This window comes from Microtus pennsylvanicus, chromosome 13, assembly GCF_037038515.1.
Source record: "Microtus pennsylvanicus isolate mMicPen1 chromosome 13, mMicPen1.hap1, whole genome shotgun sequence".
Taxonomy (NCBI): Eukaryota; Metazoa; Chordata; class Mammalia; order Rodentia; family Cricetidae; genus Microtus; species Microtus pennsylvanicus.
Genome location: NC_134591.1, coordinates 51,098,666 through 51,111,349, shown reverse-complemented (window position 1 = coordinate 51,111,349; position 12,684 = coordinate 51,098,666). Strand labels below are relative to the sequence as shown.

The 12,684-nt window shown below is 50.0% G+C and overlaps 2 protein-coding genes across 9 annotated transcripts in view; one reads left to right on the top strand and one right to left on the bottom strand.

Annotated features, from left to right (window-relative positions):
• Nucleotides 1–1,900: 1,900 nt before the first annotated feature.
• Dmap1 (DNA methyltransferase 1 associated protein 1) lies at nucleotides 1,901–10,439 on the top strand. 4 transcript variants are annotated; one of them, XM_075946500.1, is made up of 11 exons: nucleotides 1,901–2,001; nucleotides 2,201–2,351; nucleotides 2,838–2,929; nucleotides 3,180–3,375; nucleotides 8,349–8,507; nucleotides 8,599–8,766; nucleotides 8,964–9,149; nucleotides 9,261–9,332; nucleotides 9,621–9,693; nucleotides 9,812–10,107; nucleotides 10,330–10,439. In XM_075946500.1, exons 2-11 carry the CDS (start codon nucleotides 2,247–2,249, stop codon nucleotides 10,387–10,389), a joined length of 1,407 nt encoding a protein of 468 aa, XP_075802615.1. In that variant the 5' UTR covers nucleotides 1,901–2,001; nucleotides 2,201–2,246; the 3' UTR covers nucleotides 10,390–10,439. The 4 variants fall into 4 exon arrangements, with proteins under 4 accessions (XP_075802615.1, XP_075802614.1, XP_075802616.1 ...); XM_075946499.1 differs by having other exon boundaries at nucleotides 1,923–2,097; XM_075946501.1 differs by having other exon boundaries at nucleotides 1,926–2,097; nucleotides 2,242–2,351.
• Nucleotides 10,440–10,788: 349 nt separating this feature from the next.
• The window catches only part of Eri3 (ERI1 exoribonuclease family member 3), a 131,896-nt gene continuing 130,000 nt past the window's right edge, over nucleotides 10,789–12,684 (bottom strand). For 3 of the 5 annotated variants that reach the window (XM_075946505.1, XM_075946507.1, XM_075946508.1), the window contains one exon: nucleotides 11,089–11,321. In XM_075946505.1, the coding sequence (XP_075802620.1) occupies nucleotides 11,239–11,321 (83 nt within the window). In that variant the 3' untranslated portion in view covers nucleotides 11,089–11,238. Of the gene's footprint in view, nucleotides 11,322–12,684 lie in introns of all 5 variants that reach the window. The other 2 variants (XM_075946506.1, XM_075946504.1) reach the window with 1 other exon arrangement.

Sequence of the window (12,684 nt, the reverse complement as noted above, 5' to 3'; positions counted from 1 at the left end):
TGTCCTCTTTAGATTTGTTGGGCTGCTCTTTTAATACACTGTTTAGTTTGATTTGTTCACATTTATTTAGGCTTTTTTTCCTTTCTTTCTTTCTCGCTTTCTTTCTCGCTTTCTTTCTTTCTTTCTTTCTTTCTTTTTTAGTTTTTCGAGACAGGATTTCTCTGTGTAGCAGTCCTACCTGTCCTGGAACTAGCAGACCAGGCTGGCCTCGAACTCACAGAGATCTGCCTACCTCTGTCTCCCAAGTGCTGGGATTAAAGGTTTGCGCCACCACTGCCCAGCTTATTTAGGATTTTTGCTTTATGGTTTGCATTGGTTTATGAACTCTTTCCTCTTCCTGTTATTGTGTGGCTTTGTCTTCAAGATATGGAAAGAGAACGTTCTGGGTGGCTTTTTGTCTCCCTCAGTTTCTGACTCAGTTAACACAAGATGAGAATCCTGCGTTTTTCCAAGATGTTCTTCTCTTTTCTAACCTCTGATAATGACATTGTGTGTGCCCTACTTTCCTAAGTTGAAATAAGGGCACTTTCTGATTTATTATAGTATATTATTTTTTAAATTTTATTTTATTGCATGTGTGCAGTGTCCTCAGAGACCAGAAGAGGGCATCAGATCCCATGGAACTGAAGTTACAGGCTGTCTTGACATAGATGCTAGGAACCAAATTCCAGTCCCCTGCAATACCAGTAAGTGTTCTTAAGCAATGAGCCAGCCCCATCCATACATCTATCTATCTATCTATCTATCTATCTATCTATCTATCTATCTATCTATCTATCTATCTATCTATCTTTCTCCAATTTCTCCATCACTTTCTCTTTTGTCTTTCTGTTTCATTTCTGGAGATGGAGTTAAACTTTGTAGACTAGGCTCACCTGAAACTCTCTGGATAGTCCAGGCCTCCTGCCTCCTGGTGAGGTTACAGGCATGCATCACTATATCTAGTTTTGAACTGGGAAAAATTTTAGTATCTACCCCGCTTCCCAAGACAGGGTTCCTGGTTGTCCTGGAACTCACTCTGTAGACCAGGCTGGCTTCGAATTCAGAGATCTGCCTGCCTCTGCCTCCTAGGTGCTAGGATTAAAGGTGCACTTAGGAGTCTAAATTTTCAGTATCTTATGTGCTCTAAAAGTTAATTTATTCCAGGTGGTGGTAGCTCACACCGTTAATCCCAGCACTCTAGGAGGGAGAGGCAGGTGAGTTTGAGGCCAGCCTGGTCTATAGAGCAAGTTCCAAGACCTGGCTGTCCTGTCTTGAAAACCCAAAAAAGAGTAAATAGTCTGATAACTGTTAAGGAAGTTGACGTGCGACTACTTAGACTCCTTGTCAAAACAAAACAAGGGCCTCAGGTTACTCCTAAATATTAACAAACTAAGTACATGTTTGTGAGGGCTCATGGAAAGAAGCCGGGCAGGAAGAGAGAGGCAGAGAGGAAGAGAGAGACAGATGGAGAGACAGGAAGAGACAGGTGGTGTACTTTCGCTCTCTTGGAAGCTGGAGAAACAAGTTTAACTCTGCCCTGAAAGCTTAGCACAGCGGCATTGCCTGGTATACAGAGGCACGTAATAAGCAGAGGCAATTACCATTATTAATCCAATAAATTAAAAAAAATAGTGTCTCAGACATTGTGCTAATGTTTTACATGGGTTATTGGTAATTCATTTAAGCAGGTACTGTTACAATTTCATTTTGTAAATGAAGTATTTTTTTTTGGAACAGTTGACTTTCCAATGTCTCCAAGCTTTTCTTTTCAGCCCAGGATACAACGGAGCAAGACAGGAGGTAAATGTTTCAGAAGCAAGCAACGTACGGACTCAGCACTCAGAGACTCAGTGCGCCCAGGGGCTTTCACCCTGGGTTGCCAGCCGGCTCCTTTTTGTTCAAGCACAGACCGGAAGTGTTTCTGACGGTCGCGTTTCTACAACGCACAGCCGGAAGTTTCTGTCCGTGGGTTCGCCGAGCGAGATAAACTGAGAAGTGGGTTGCCGCTGGAGTTCCCAGGTGTGGATCCCGGGGACTGGTGAGGCAGGGAGGACGGTGCGACCGTCAGGGACACCCGCGCGCGGAGGCGGAGAACACAGGCGGAACCCAAGCCTGGTTTGTACCTTTCTCCTCGCGGCCTGCCTCTTCACCCTGCCCCCACTTGGAGCTGCAGTGACAGGGGCCCCGCCCCCCTGACGGTCGCAAGGTCTTTCCGCAGGTACTGATCCTTGATCTCGGGGGTGTTCCCCCATCTCTCAGGCGTGATGGCTACGGGCGCGGATGTACGGGACATTCTAGAACTCGGTGGTCCAGAAGGAGATGCAGCTTCTGGGACCATCAGCAAGAAGGATATCATCAACCCGGACAAGGTAGCGGGGGAACTTGAGAGCGTTGAGTGGGGGTGAAGGTGTTGGCGGAGGAATGGGAAGGGGTGAGAGCAGGAAAGAGATGGTGGAAGTGATAATTCCACCATCATCAAATTCACGATGGAAGAAGCGCTACCTTGGAACGAAAAGTATGCCATCCTCAATATGATGCAGGAGATAGGACTTTGGGAGGTGGTGGGGACCAAGAGAGTCAGAAACCTCCAAGGGATGAGAAGACCAAGAGAGTGTGACAATTGTAAGTTGTTGGGAAGAGAGACCAAGACATCGTGACATTCTTGAGGTGAGGGAAGGTTGAGATGAGTCGGGAGAGGGGTGTCTTGCTCAGACAGGGTACTGATAACTCCTGTGCGTGGGTTACTACTATGACTTTAGTTCAGCATTGGTTTCTTCGGAGATTGTGCTGGGTAAAAGTTTTTCAGGTGAGGGTAGGTCTAGGGCATTGTTTCTTCCCTGTGGTTTTCTCTCCAGAAAAAGTCCAAGAAATCCTCGGAGACGCTGACTTTCAAGAGGCCCGAGGGCATGCATCGGGAAGTCTATGCTTTGCTCTACTCTGACAAGAAGCAAGTATTGGGATTCCAAGTCCCCTTTGCATGACCCTAGCCCACATGGCATCTCCCTACTTCCTAGTTGTCTCCTCCAGGCCTTTCCACAGCTCTCACTCATTCCGAACCAGGGCTCCTCCTGCAGGGCAGCTCAGTGTCTTGCTCCAGGACATGACTTCCTTCTTCTGGGGCGGTTGGAACTTCTTGAGCTTAGTGGTTCTTCACGCACCTGATTCTAACCTTTCACCTACTTACCCTCCACTGCTAGGGATGCACCCCCACTACTTCCCAGTGACACTGGTCAGGGGTATCGCACAGTGAAGGCTAAATTGGGATCCAAGAAGGTTCGGCCGTGGAAGTGGATGCCTTTTACCAACCCAGCTCGAAAGGATGGCGCTATGTTTTTCCACTGGCGACGAGCAGCAGAGGAGGGCAAAGACTACCCTTTTGCCAGGTTCAATAAGGTGAGCTGCTAACACACACAAGCCAAGCCCATCTGAGCCACTTGCATGAGTTTTTCAGTCTCCCAGGGTTGGCTCTCCAACGTGCTTAGTCCCAGCCATGGTTACCCACTCAGTCCTAGGTCAGGTGCCGTGGACTCTTCTGCCCATTGGATTCTTTCCTTCTCCGGATCTGCTGTGGATCTCAGCAGCTTCCCTGGGCCTTTCAAATGTTGCTCGTCTTCAGAGCTGTGTCCTAGGTGTTTTGCTCCGATGTATGTCTTCTGTGTTGTTCTTTTAGCCTGTAACGTCAGCTACTCTTCACAGGCTAATGGCCCCCTCCCAGAAGCTCTGATTTACTAGCATCCCTTTCCGAGTGTCCCCCAGGTCGCTCACATCAGCTGTACCCTTGAACAGCACTCGTAATCCTTCCTCTATTCCCACTCAGTAAGAGGCGCCATCTCTACACAGTCGCCTGTCTGACAAAGCTGAGGCTCATCCTGGGCTCAGCCTTTTCTCATAGCTGTGAATAACAGGAGAAAGAAGGAGGGAGGAGAACGGTATACATGTGTGGAAATGGGTGGAGTTCTTTCAGATAAGCACCGCCAATATGATAGAACTGGAATGTGAATGGACAAGAAATGAAATAAATGGTGTAGTTATAGGTGAGGGAGAGGCCTACTTTTTATTGATTGATTGATATGTATACACATGCCAGCTTACGGAAGCTTTTCCCTGCTTTTATCACATGGGCCCAAGGGATCAAACTCAGGTTGTCTGGTCTTCTGAGCCACCTTGCCAGCCCCAAGGCCTACCTTAGACAGGCTGGTCAGGGAGGTCCTCGCTGGAAGGGTGGCATTTGAACTAGGCCTCATGGTATGTCTCATCTCATCTGCTAATTCCGTTTCTATTACCAGTCACACCTCTGCTTGTGCTCTGCATCCTTTATGCTAGCACTGTAAACCAAGAGCAGTTATTATTTTTTTTTTTTTGGCCTTATTGAAAGTGGGGCCTTTTCCAGTCTCACCCAGCCAATGAGAGGAAGGGTTAGAGTAGGCTAGGATTGGATAGCCCATGGCTAAAGCACAGTACAGTGTGGTTCAGAACAGTCTAGAATTGGAGCTTAAAACCACAAGGGGCTCAAACTCAGACTCAGCTCAGCTCAGTGTATCTCACTGTACCTGGCCTCACTTTTGGGGGGCTTATAGGCTTTCTCAGACTGAGCACAGCTAAGCGTGACTCAATACCTCCACTCCAAATCAGTGTCCTCCATCCCAGCATCGTTCTTAGGACCCTCGGGCTGGAGAAGCTGGAAAAGAGGTCTCTGAGGAAGGGCTGGATGGGACAGACTGGTGTGAAGGCAAAAGGGCTCTCAGTCTTTATTGCTTCAGCACATGAAGCCTAGACATTGACAATAACAAGAAACTTGTGTCTGTCCTTAAAAACTTCATGCTGTTGAGAGGTAGAAGAAGATGAGGACAAGTTCAGTCTGGTAGGAGATGAGCTATTGGGAGGGCTAGAAGGTTATGGGAGTTTTCTTGATGATGTCACTAGGTGGTGCAGTGATTTTTTTTTCTTCCTTCATGCATATGGAACATGGTGAAGTTAAAAAAATCACAGGAATGTAAGGGTCCAGAGGCTTCTGCATTTAGGCCTATGGAACCCAGTGGTGGAAGGAGAGAACAGACCCCCAAATGCCAAATGTTGTCCTCTGACCTCCAAATACTCTCATTACCACACACCTGAAAACAAAAATATAATTTAAAAATGAAAAAGAAGTGGTGGTGTATGCCTTTAACCCCAACACTTGGGAGGCAGAGGTAGGAGGATCTCTGTGAGTTCATGGCCAGCCTGGTCTGGTCTACAAAACAAGTTCCAGGATAGCCAAGGCTCTTACACAGAGATATCCTTTCTCAAAACACCAATAAAGGGGCTGGAGAGATGATTCAGTGGTTAAGAGCATTGACTGCTCTTCCAGAGGACCCAGGTTCAATACTCAGCACCCACATGGCATCTAACAACTGTCTGTTAACGCCAGTTCCAGGAAACCTGACACCTATAGCAAAACATCAATGCACATAAAATAAATAATTAAAAAACACCAATAAGTAAATAAAAGAATTTTAAAGGTTCCTGCATATTGGATGCTCTGGGAATTTCCACACTGATAAAGCTTTATGTGGGGTGATGTAGGGGAGGTGTGGCACAATTGGTCAACAGTGACCATGCCAGGTGGCCCTTGGCAAGGAGGCCTAAGAACTTGGCCTTCGCCCTCTTGTCTTTGAGGAGCCACCACGGATTTTAAGAGTCGTGTCAGGATTGGATGAGTTCTGGGCAGGTCTGGTTGATGACAACAAGGTAGAGAATGAAATCAGAGTTCAGTGGATTCGTGCTCTTCCTCCCGTGGCTCCCCGGAAGAGTCTCTCTCCCAGCGACTCTCCCTGTGCTCGCACTCAGGCCCGGGTCCAGGAGTCACTGATGTGACATCCTCCTTGGTCTTAACTTCTTGTTACTTGGGCCCGCAGCCTGTGCTTCTTCTCTGCTTTAGTTTGGCTCACGGCTTCCCCTCCATCACTGCTGGAGCTGACTTCAGTCTCCTACTCTTCTTTCAGCCCAGTGTCTCCTCTGTTGCCAAATGGTCTTAGATACAAGAAACGGGACCATTTGAAAAATTATTTTATTGTATGAGTGTTTTACCTGCATGTGTCTGCACACCATATGGGTGCAGTGCCCGTGGAGGCCAGAAGAGGGAGTCGGATCCACTGGAACTGGAATTATAAATGATCATGAGTCACCATGTGAGCACTGGGCATGGAACCCAAGTCTAGAATGTTAGGACTTTTGATCTCTTTCAGCCTAGCTATATTGGATCTTGTCACCCTCCAAGTGGAGTCGAGGCTCCCAGAAGGGTGCACGCCCTGTAGCAGCTGGTTCTGCTGCCACATCAGACTCCTCAGCTCAGCCAGTTTCCCAGCCTGGTTCCTGAAGGCAGGCCCAACATTAGGGTGTTTGTTTTGTCTGAACTCATGTTGTACTTGTGTTGTCCCCTGTTCTCCTTCACTAGTTCACTTTTCCTTAACCTGAAGATTTAGCCTGGTAAGATGGTGCACACTTGTAATCCCAGCACTTGGGAGGTGGAGGCAGGAGGATCAGGAGTTCAATGTCATCCTCGGGTACAAACTGAATTCAGGGCCAGCCTGGGCTACACAAACAAACACTGCACAGGGATAGAGAGACAACTCAATGATTAGGAGCATTTACTGCTCTTCCAGAGGACTGGAGTTTGGTTCCCAGGACCCAGAGTGGCTCATGGCCACCTCAAACTGCAGCTTCTTCTGAACATCCAGTGCTTGAAATAAAAAGAGTAGGCCTGGCTGGGCAGTGGTGGCGCAAGTCTTTAATCCCAGCATTTGGGAGACAGGCAGGTGGATCTCTGAGTTCGAGGCCAACCTGGTGTATATAGTGAGAACCAGGACAGCCAGGGCTACACAGAGAAACCCTGTCTAAAAAACAGACAAACAAAACAAAGGACTAGGCTTGATTTACCTCTGTTCTGAGCAGCTCTCTGCCCAGCTGTACCCAGGGTCACTTGTTTATATTTATCAGGTTTACCACATCGTACCCAAATTGTTTTTTTCTGTTCTATTCCCCTCCAGTTGGATTGCTGGCTTTGAGAGGTGTCCCCTGTGAGCACTGTTTCCATTCTTTTTGTTATTGTTTTGTTTTTGGGGACAGGGTTTCTCTGTAGCTTAGGAGCCTGTCCTGGAACTCGCCCTGTAGACCAGGTTGGCTTCGAATTCACAGAGATCCGCCTGCCTCTGCTTCCCAAGTGCTGGGATTAAAGGTGTGCGTCACCACTGCCCGGCCTGTTTCTATTCTTATTGTAGGTCAGTTGTGACAAGCCACACGGGTTGGCCCTATAAGTAGCATGGTCACATCTTGTTTGCAGATGGAGAATTGTTTGGAAGAGAACTGAAGGGTAGCCCAAGTAGGAAGGCGGTTTTGCTTCTCTGATGCAGGCCAGTCTAAGTGGGTTATGGCCATGGATTTGGAGGGGGACTCTGAGGTGAAGCCACAGATTGAGCAAAAAGTAGGAATTAAAAGATATTTCCATTGCCAGGTGTGTTGGTGCATGCCTGCAATCCAGTACTGGGGAGACTGAGGCTGGAGGACTGCTGTGAGCTAGAACCAGTCTGACCTCCACAGAGAGTACTGGCCAGCCAAGACTACTTCCCAAGGCTGTGTCAACACAAAACAGAAACAGAGACCATCACCAATCAACAACACACCCAGGGTTCTGGCACTGGCTGTTGTGGTTGAGGTCTGGACTGGAGATGTTTAGGAGGGATGACTGCAGTATTGAGCGTGTTAAGGTGGGACATGTGTGACCTCTGGTAGGAAGTGTCCAAGAGCAACAGGAAAGAGTCTGGTGTATTTTTGAATTCAAAAGAAACTTCCTGATATAGCCCATCACTGACTCCTTCCTTGCTTATGATCTATAGACCCAGCTTATGGTGATGCTGGTATATCTGAGAGAGAGACCTGGGGCAGAAGGAGGAATGTGGGCCAGGAGAGGAAGGGGCATTGGCAGTAGGATTTCCTGGAGATGCCCAACTTTGAAGTGTTCTGGGATCGGCAAGTCCCGCTGTTACCACTGGGTGGCAGTAGTGCTTTAGACAAGTGGTGCATGGCCTAGGGGCGCTGGGCCTTTCTCTGTCTGATGGGTGTTTGACTCCACAATTGACCCTTGAGTGCCACAGAAGTGCTTACAAGTCAGGCAGGAGCATGTGGTCCATTCCCAAAGATGTTAAGTTGTCTTGGAGTGAACCAGGCAGGCCACTGACCCAGAGCCTTCTGGCCAATCAGATTGGGTCTTTCCTTCCTACAGGCTGCCTCTACATAGAGGTTGGTAATAAACAAGAAGGGGTGTGGTCACATGGCCAGCCTGCTTGGACATATGACAAAGGAATGCGGTCCTTATGTCTTTGTGCCAGTAGACGGTGCAGGTGCCCGTGTACTCAGAGCAGGAATACCAGCTTTACCTTCACGATGACGCATGGACTAAGGCAGAGACTGACCACCTCTTTGACCTCAGCCGCCGATTTGATCTGCGCTTTGTAGTTATCCATGATCGGTATGACCACCAGCAGTTCAAGGTGAGCCGGTGTGTATTTGCTGAGTGCCCAGCCCTCCTGCCATCCCTTCCACGTGCTCCTCAGTGTTATCCCCATGTGTTCTGATTCTCAGAAACGTTCTGTAGAGGATTTGAAAGAGAGGTACTACCATATTTGTGCCAAACTTGCCAATGTCAGGGCTGTGCCGGGCACAGATCTCAAAATACCAGTATTTGATGCTGGGCATGAGAGACGGCGGAAGGAACAGTTGGAGCGGCTTTATAACCGGACCCCAGAACAGGTTCATGACCTTTCCCTGTACCTGAAACCCTTTGTCTTCCCACCCTCATGGCCTCCTCCACCTTCAGCCCATTCCTATGGTTCCCCTGTTCTTCCTTCCCTCTGGTTTCCTCATAGAAACCTAGTGTTCTTCAGCTCCCTGGCTACCCTGCTTCCACACAGCTCCCATATATGCCAAAGCATTTCTTGGTTTTGCAGGTGGCAGAGGAAGAGTACCTGCTACAGGAGCTTCGTAAGATCGAGGCCCGGAAAAAAGAACGGGAAAAACGCAGCCAAGACCTGCAGAAGCTGATTACAGCAGCAGACACCACCGCAGAGCAGCGGCGCACAGAACGCAAGGCCCCCAAGAAAAAGCTACCCCAGAAGAAGGAGGCTGAGAAGCCGGTATGGAGGTTATCTGGCCCGGCTTCAAGTGGGCATTCTGGGAGTACCCCAGTCAGTGGGTCCCTGGGCCGCTCCCTCTGACACCTTAGGCTCTCTAACTCTTCCCCCCAGGCTGTTCCTGAGACTGCAGGCATCAAGTTTCCAGATTTTAAGTCGGCAGGTGTCACACTGCGGAGCCAGCGCGTGAGTTACCTCCTTCAGTGTTTCCGTCCTGGGTTCCCAATGACCTAAGTGCTACAGCTGCCAGGACTAAAGCCATGGGAGAGGGGGCTGTGAAAAGAGGTGACCTCGCCACGATCTCATGACATGGCCAGGCCAAGGTTGCCTTTACTATTCTCCACTTCTCAGCTTGTTCCGTTTTAGCCATAGCTTCTTGAAGAGGTTACCCACGAGCCTCACTGTTGAACCAACCCTCTTCTCCCTAAGCCTCATCAAGGGATGTGGGACTTAGCTAGCTGACTGTCGTTGCAGATGAAGCTGCCCAGCTCTGTGGGTCAGAAGAAGATCAAGGCGCTGGAACAGATGCTGCTGGAGCTTGGAGTGGGTGAGTGACTCCAAGCCTCATGGGATAGCTAGCTAGCTCCCTTCTCCCGGGGGCTGTGCAAGGGAGGGCAGTTCATACTGCAGGCCTTCAACCACAGTTGGCTTTGTCTTGCCTGCAGAGCTGAGCCCCACCCCCACGGAGGAGCTGGTGCATATGTTCAACGAGTTGCGGAGTGACCTGGTGTTACTCTACGAGCTCAAGCAGGCCTGTGCCAACTGTGAATATGAGCTACAGATGCTACGGCACCGGCATGAGGCCCTGGCTCGGGCAGGAGTGCTGGGGGGCCCTGCCACACCAGCCGTGGGACCAACCCCAGCCTCTGCTGAGCCAGCAGTGTCTGAATCTGGACTTGGCCTTGACCCCACCAAGGACACCATCATTGATGTAGTGGGTGCACCCCTCACACCCAATTCGGTAAGAGCCTGGGCAGGCTTGGCGGGGGGGGGCATGCCTTGGCTCTGTAAGAGAATGCATGTATGTACAGCCTTCAAGAGAATGGTTGCCACTGTGAGGGGAGAGACTGAGGACAGGAGTAAGTTCAGGTTAACTATTGGACCTCTTCTCTGAGAATGACAGGCACTAAACCTTGAGTCACACCTCAGAGGCCACTAACCTCAGCACTTTTTGTCTCTTCAGCGGAAACGACGGGAATCCGCCTCCAGCTCATCTTCTGTGAAGAAAGCCAAGAAACCATGAAGGGGCCGCTAGTGTTGGGGGTATGGTGTAAACAGAGCTGTTACACTGATTGGCTGATTCTATTTCCTTACCTCCTCATATCCTTGGCTGGGGTGACAGGCTGATAGACTGACCACTACAATCAGTTCCTAAAGGCTTGCTTGCAGTGCCTACATTCAGGCCCTTCACCATTTTTCTGTTGCCTAGACTCCTCACCTGGACACCTGTGTTTGTATTTAGATGGCCTTACACAGCAGGGGACTCAGATAGCAGCAGTTTGGGCAGGTCCTTTCGCCTCCGGCTCTCAGTCTATGTATCCTCAATGAAGGCATCGAAGGTACTGCAGCGTCAGCGGCTCTGTGTGGAGATGAAGCCTGGAGTGACAGCCTTGCACACAGGGATGGCTTCCGCACACTAGAACCTTGTTTCCCCAACTTTATTCAGTGGCACGTTCACAGCAGGGATGGGGGTGGACACAAGGTGGGACCTGATCTGTCCTGGAGCCCTGGGGGCACCACACACCATGCACTATGGATGGGAAGGGGTACAGGGGGGACTCAGTGGCCCCAGCAGAAGCCTGTGTACCAGGGAGAAGGCAGTGAGTACCTGGGTTCCCCCTAGCCCAGGCCCATAATGGCAGGGGCTAATACTGGGTGGAGACTGAGGAGTGGGAGGGGGTGGGGCACAAAGTGTCTGCTCCAGAGGGGCCAATGGCCAAGCCCTCACCCAGGGCACAAGCCCATAGGGCAGCTGGGGGACACTCTGGGCGCAGAGCTGTGCCACTCTCCCTTTCCCCTCTGGTGAGGGAGAGGAGGATTCTGGTTTGGGCCAAGCAGCTACCCTGTCCTGCCCCATCCCGTCCTCTGCCAATCAGAAGGGCTTTGATGTCTGCTTGAAGATGAAACCTCGGTAAGCCAATGTCTTCATGATGTTGGCAATGTTCTTGCAGTCGTCTAGAGAGAAGAGAAGACATTTAGACAGGGCCAGACTCAGGAGCCAAGGGCTTAAGGAGGACAATTGGCTCTGGTGGCAACATCTCTAGCTTTGGGTTGGGCTTGGTGATGCTGGGCCTACAGGAAGCCTGGACTCAATGCTTCTCTGTCCCATAATTCATGCTGGAAATTGGCCGCTGTGTCCAATCCCAGCCCCAGCGGTGATGTATGGGCGCCGTCGCAGTAAGAAAAAGGCAGAGTAAATGTGTAATTTCTCCCTTGACGGCCCCTGGCCGCTGGGCGATCCTTCTTGTTGCTGCCGCGTGGGGACGGCCTGTCCGCCACACTCCGTCTTCCCGCCACCCTCCTTGATGTCTCCATTTCATTACTGTGCGGCCATTCATCACACCCACGGCCAGGGTGACTTTGTGGCACTTGTATGTGGGGGGACTGTGGTCCAGGCCATACTCAACCGATGACAAGACACAAGACTTGGCATGGCTGTGCCAGAATCCTGGGAAACACCTGTTCTGATCTCTGTCTCCATGTGGCTCCAGACAGGCTGGGAAGGCCCTGGTTCATGTGCTGTCAGCCTTCATCCTGCTCTGTCCCAGGAGGCTGGCTGCTGGCCACCTTTTGGGATCTTGTGTCTGCTCAAACACCAGGTTAAACAGCCTTTATGTGTTTCTCTGGTACTGGCCTGACAGACTCCACACTGTTAGCTAATGTGGTAGCCTGGAGGTTATAGGGACTCTAGGGACTTGGCCAGGACAGGACTTGCTCCATTTCTAGATACATGAAGGAGCTTGACCTAAAAAACATTGGTTCTCAAGCTCTGGGTCATGACCCCTCTGGGGTCACATATCAGATACCCTGCATATCAGATATTTACATTATGATTCATAACAGCAAAATTACTATGAAAATAACCATGAAGTAGCAACTTAATAATTTTATGGTTGGGGTCACCACAACATGAGGAATTGTACTAAAGGGTTGCAGTGTTAGAAAGGTTGAGAACCCCTGCAGCAGAGGAAGTCTAGTACAGAAACCACCCATCTACCTGTGATGTTCAACCTCCCAGAGCAGTCCCCAACTGTCTCTTTTGATTTCTCTCACCTCCGTTCCCGAGCCATGGGTCATAGCTATGGCCTCAGCCACTACCCTATCCTCATTAGATGGATGCCGTGTGCACAAGTACCATACACCGATGGCATCATCAAATGAGGGGTGCTGGTGAGGTCAGGAGCCTCTGTTTGCCCTCACCCAAGACTGCAGCCTAGGGGACCCCTGTACCCTCTGCGCTAAACGTCTCATTAATCAAGGGCCGAGGGCAGGCCAATCAGATGGGATCCTGTCTTAGAAGAATTCAATATGTATATAC

Coding starts and splice junctions, on each gene's coding strand:
- Dmap1 (XM_075946500.1), top strand. CDS start 2,247: ATGGCTACGGGCGCGGATGTACGGGACATTCTAGAACTCGGTGGTCCA. Junction 3,376..8,348: donor CTTTTGCCAGGTTCAATAAG/GTGAGCTGCTAA, acceptor TTGTGCCAGTAG/ACGGTGCAGGTGCCCGTGTA. Junction 8,767..8,963: donor ATAACCGGACCCCAGAACAG/GTTCATGACCTT, acceptor TTGGTTTTGCAG/GTGGCAGAGGAAGAGTACCT.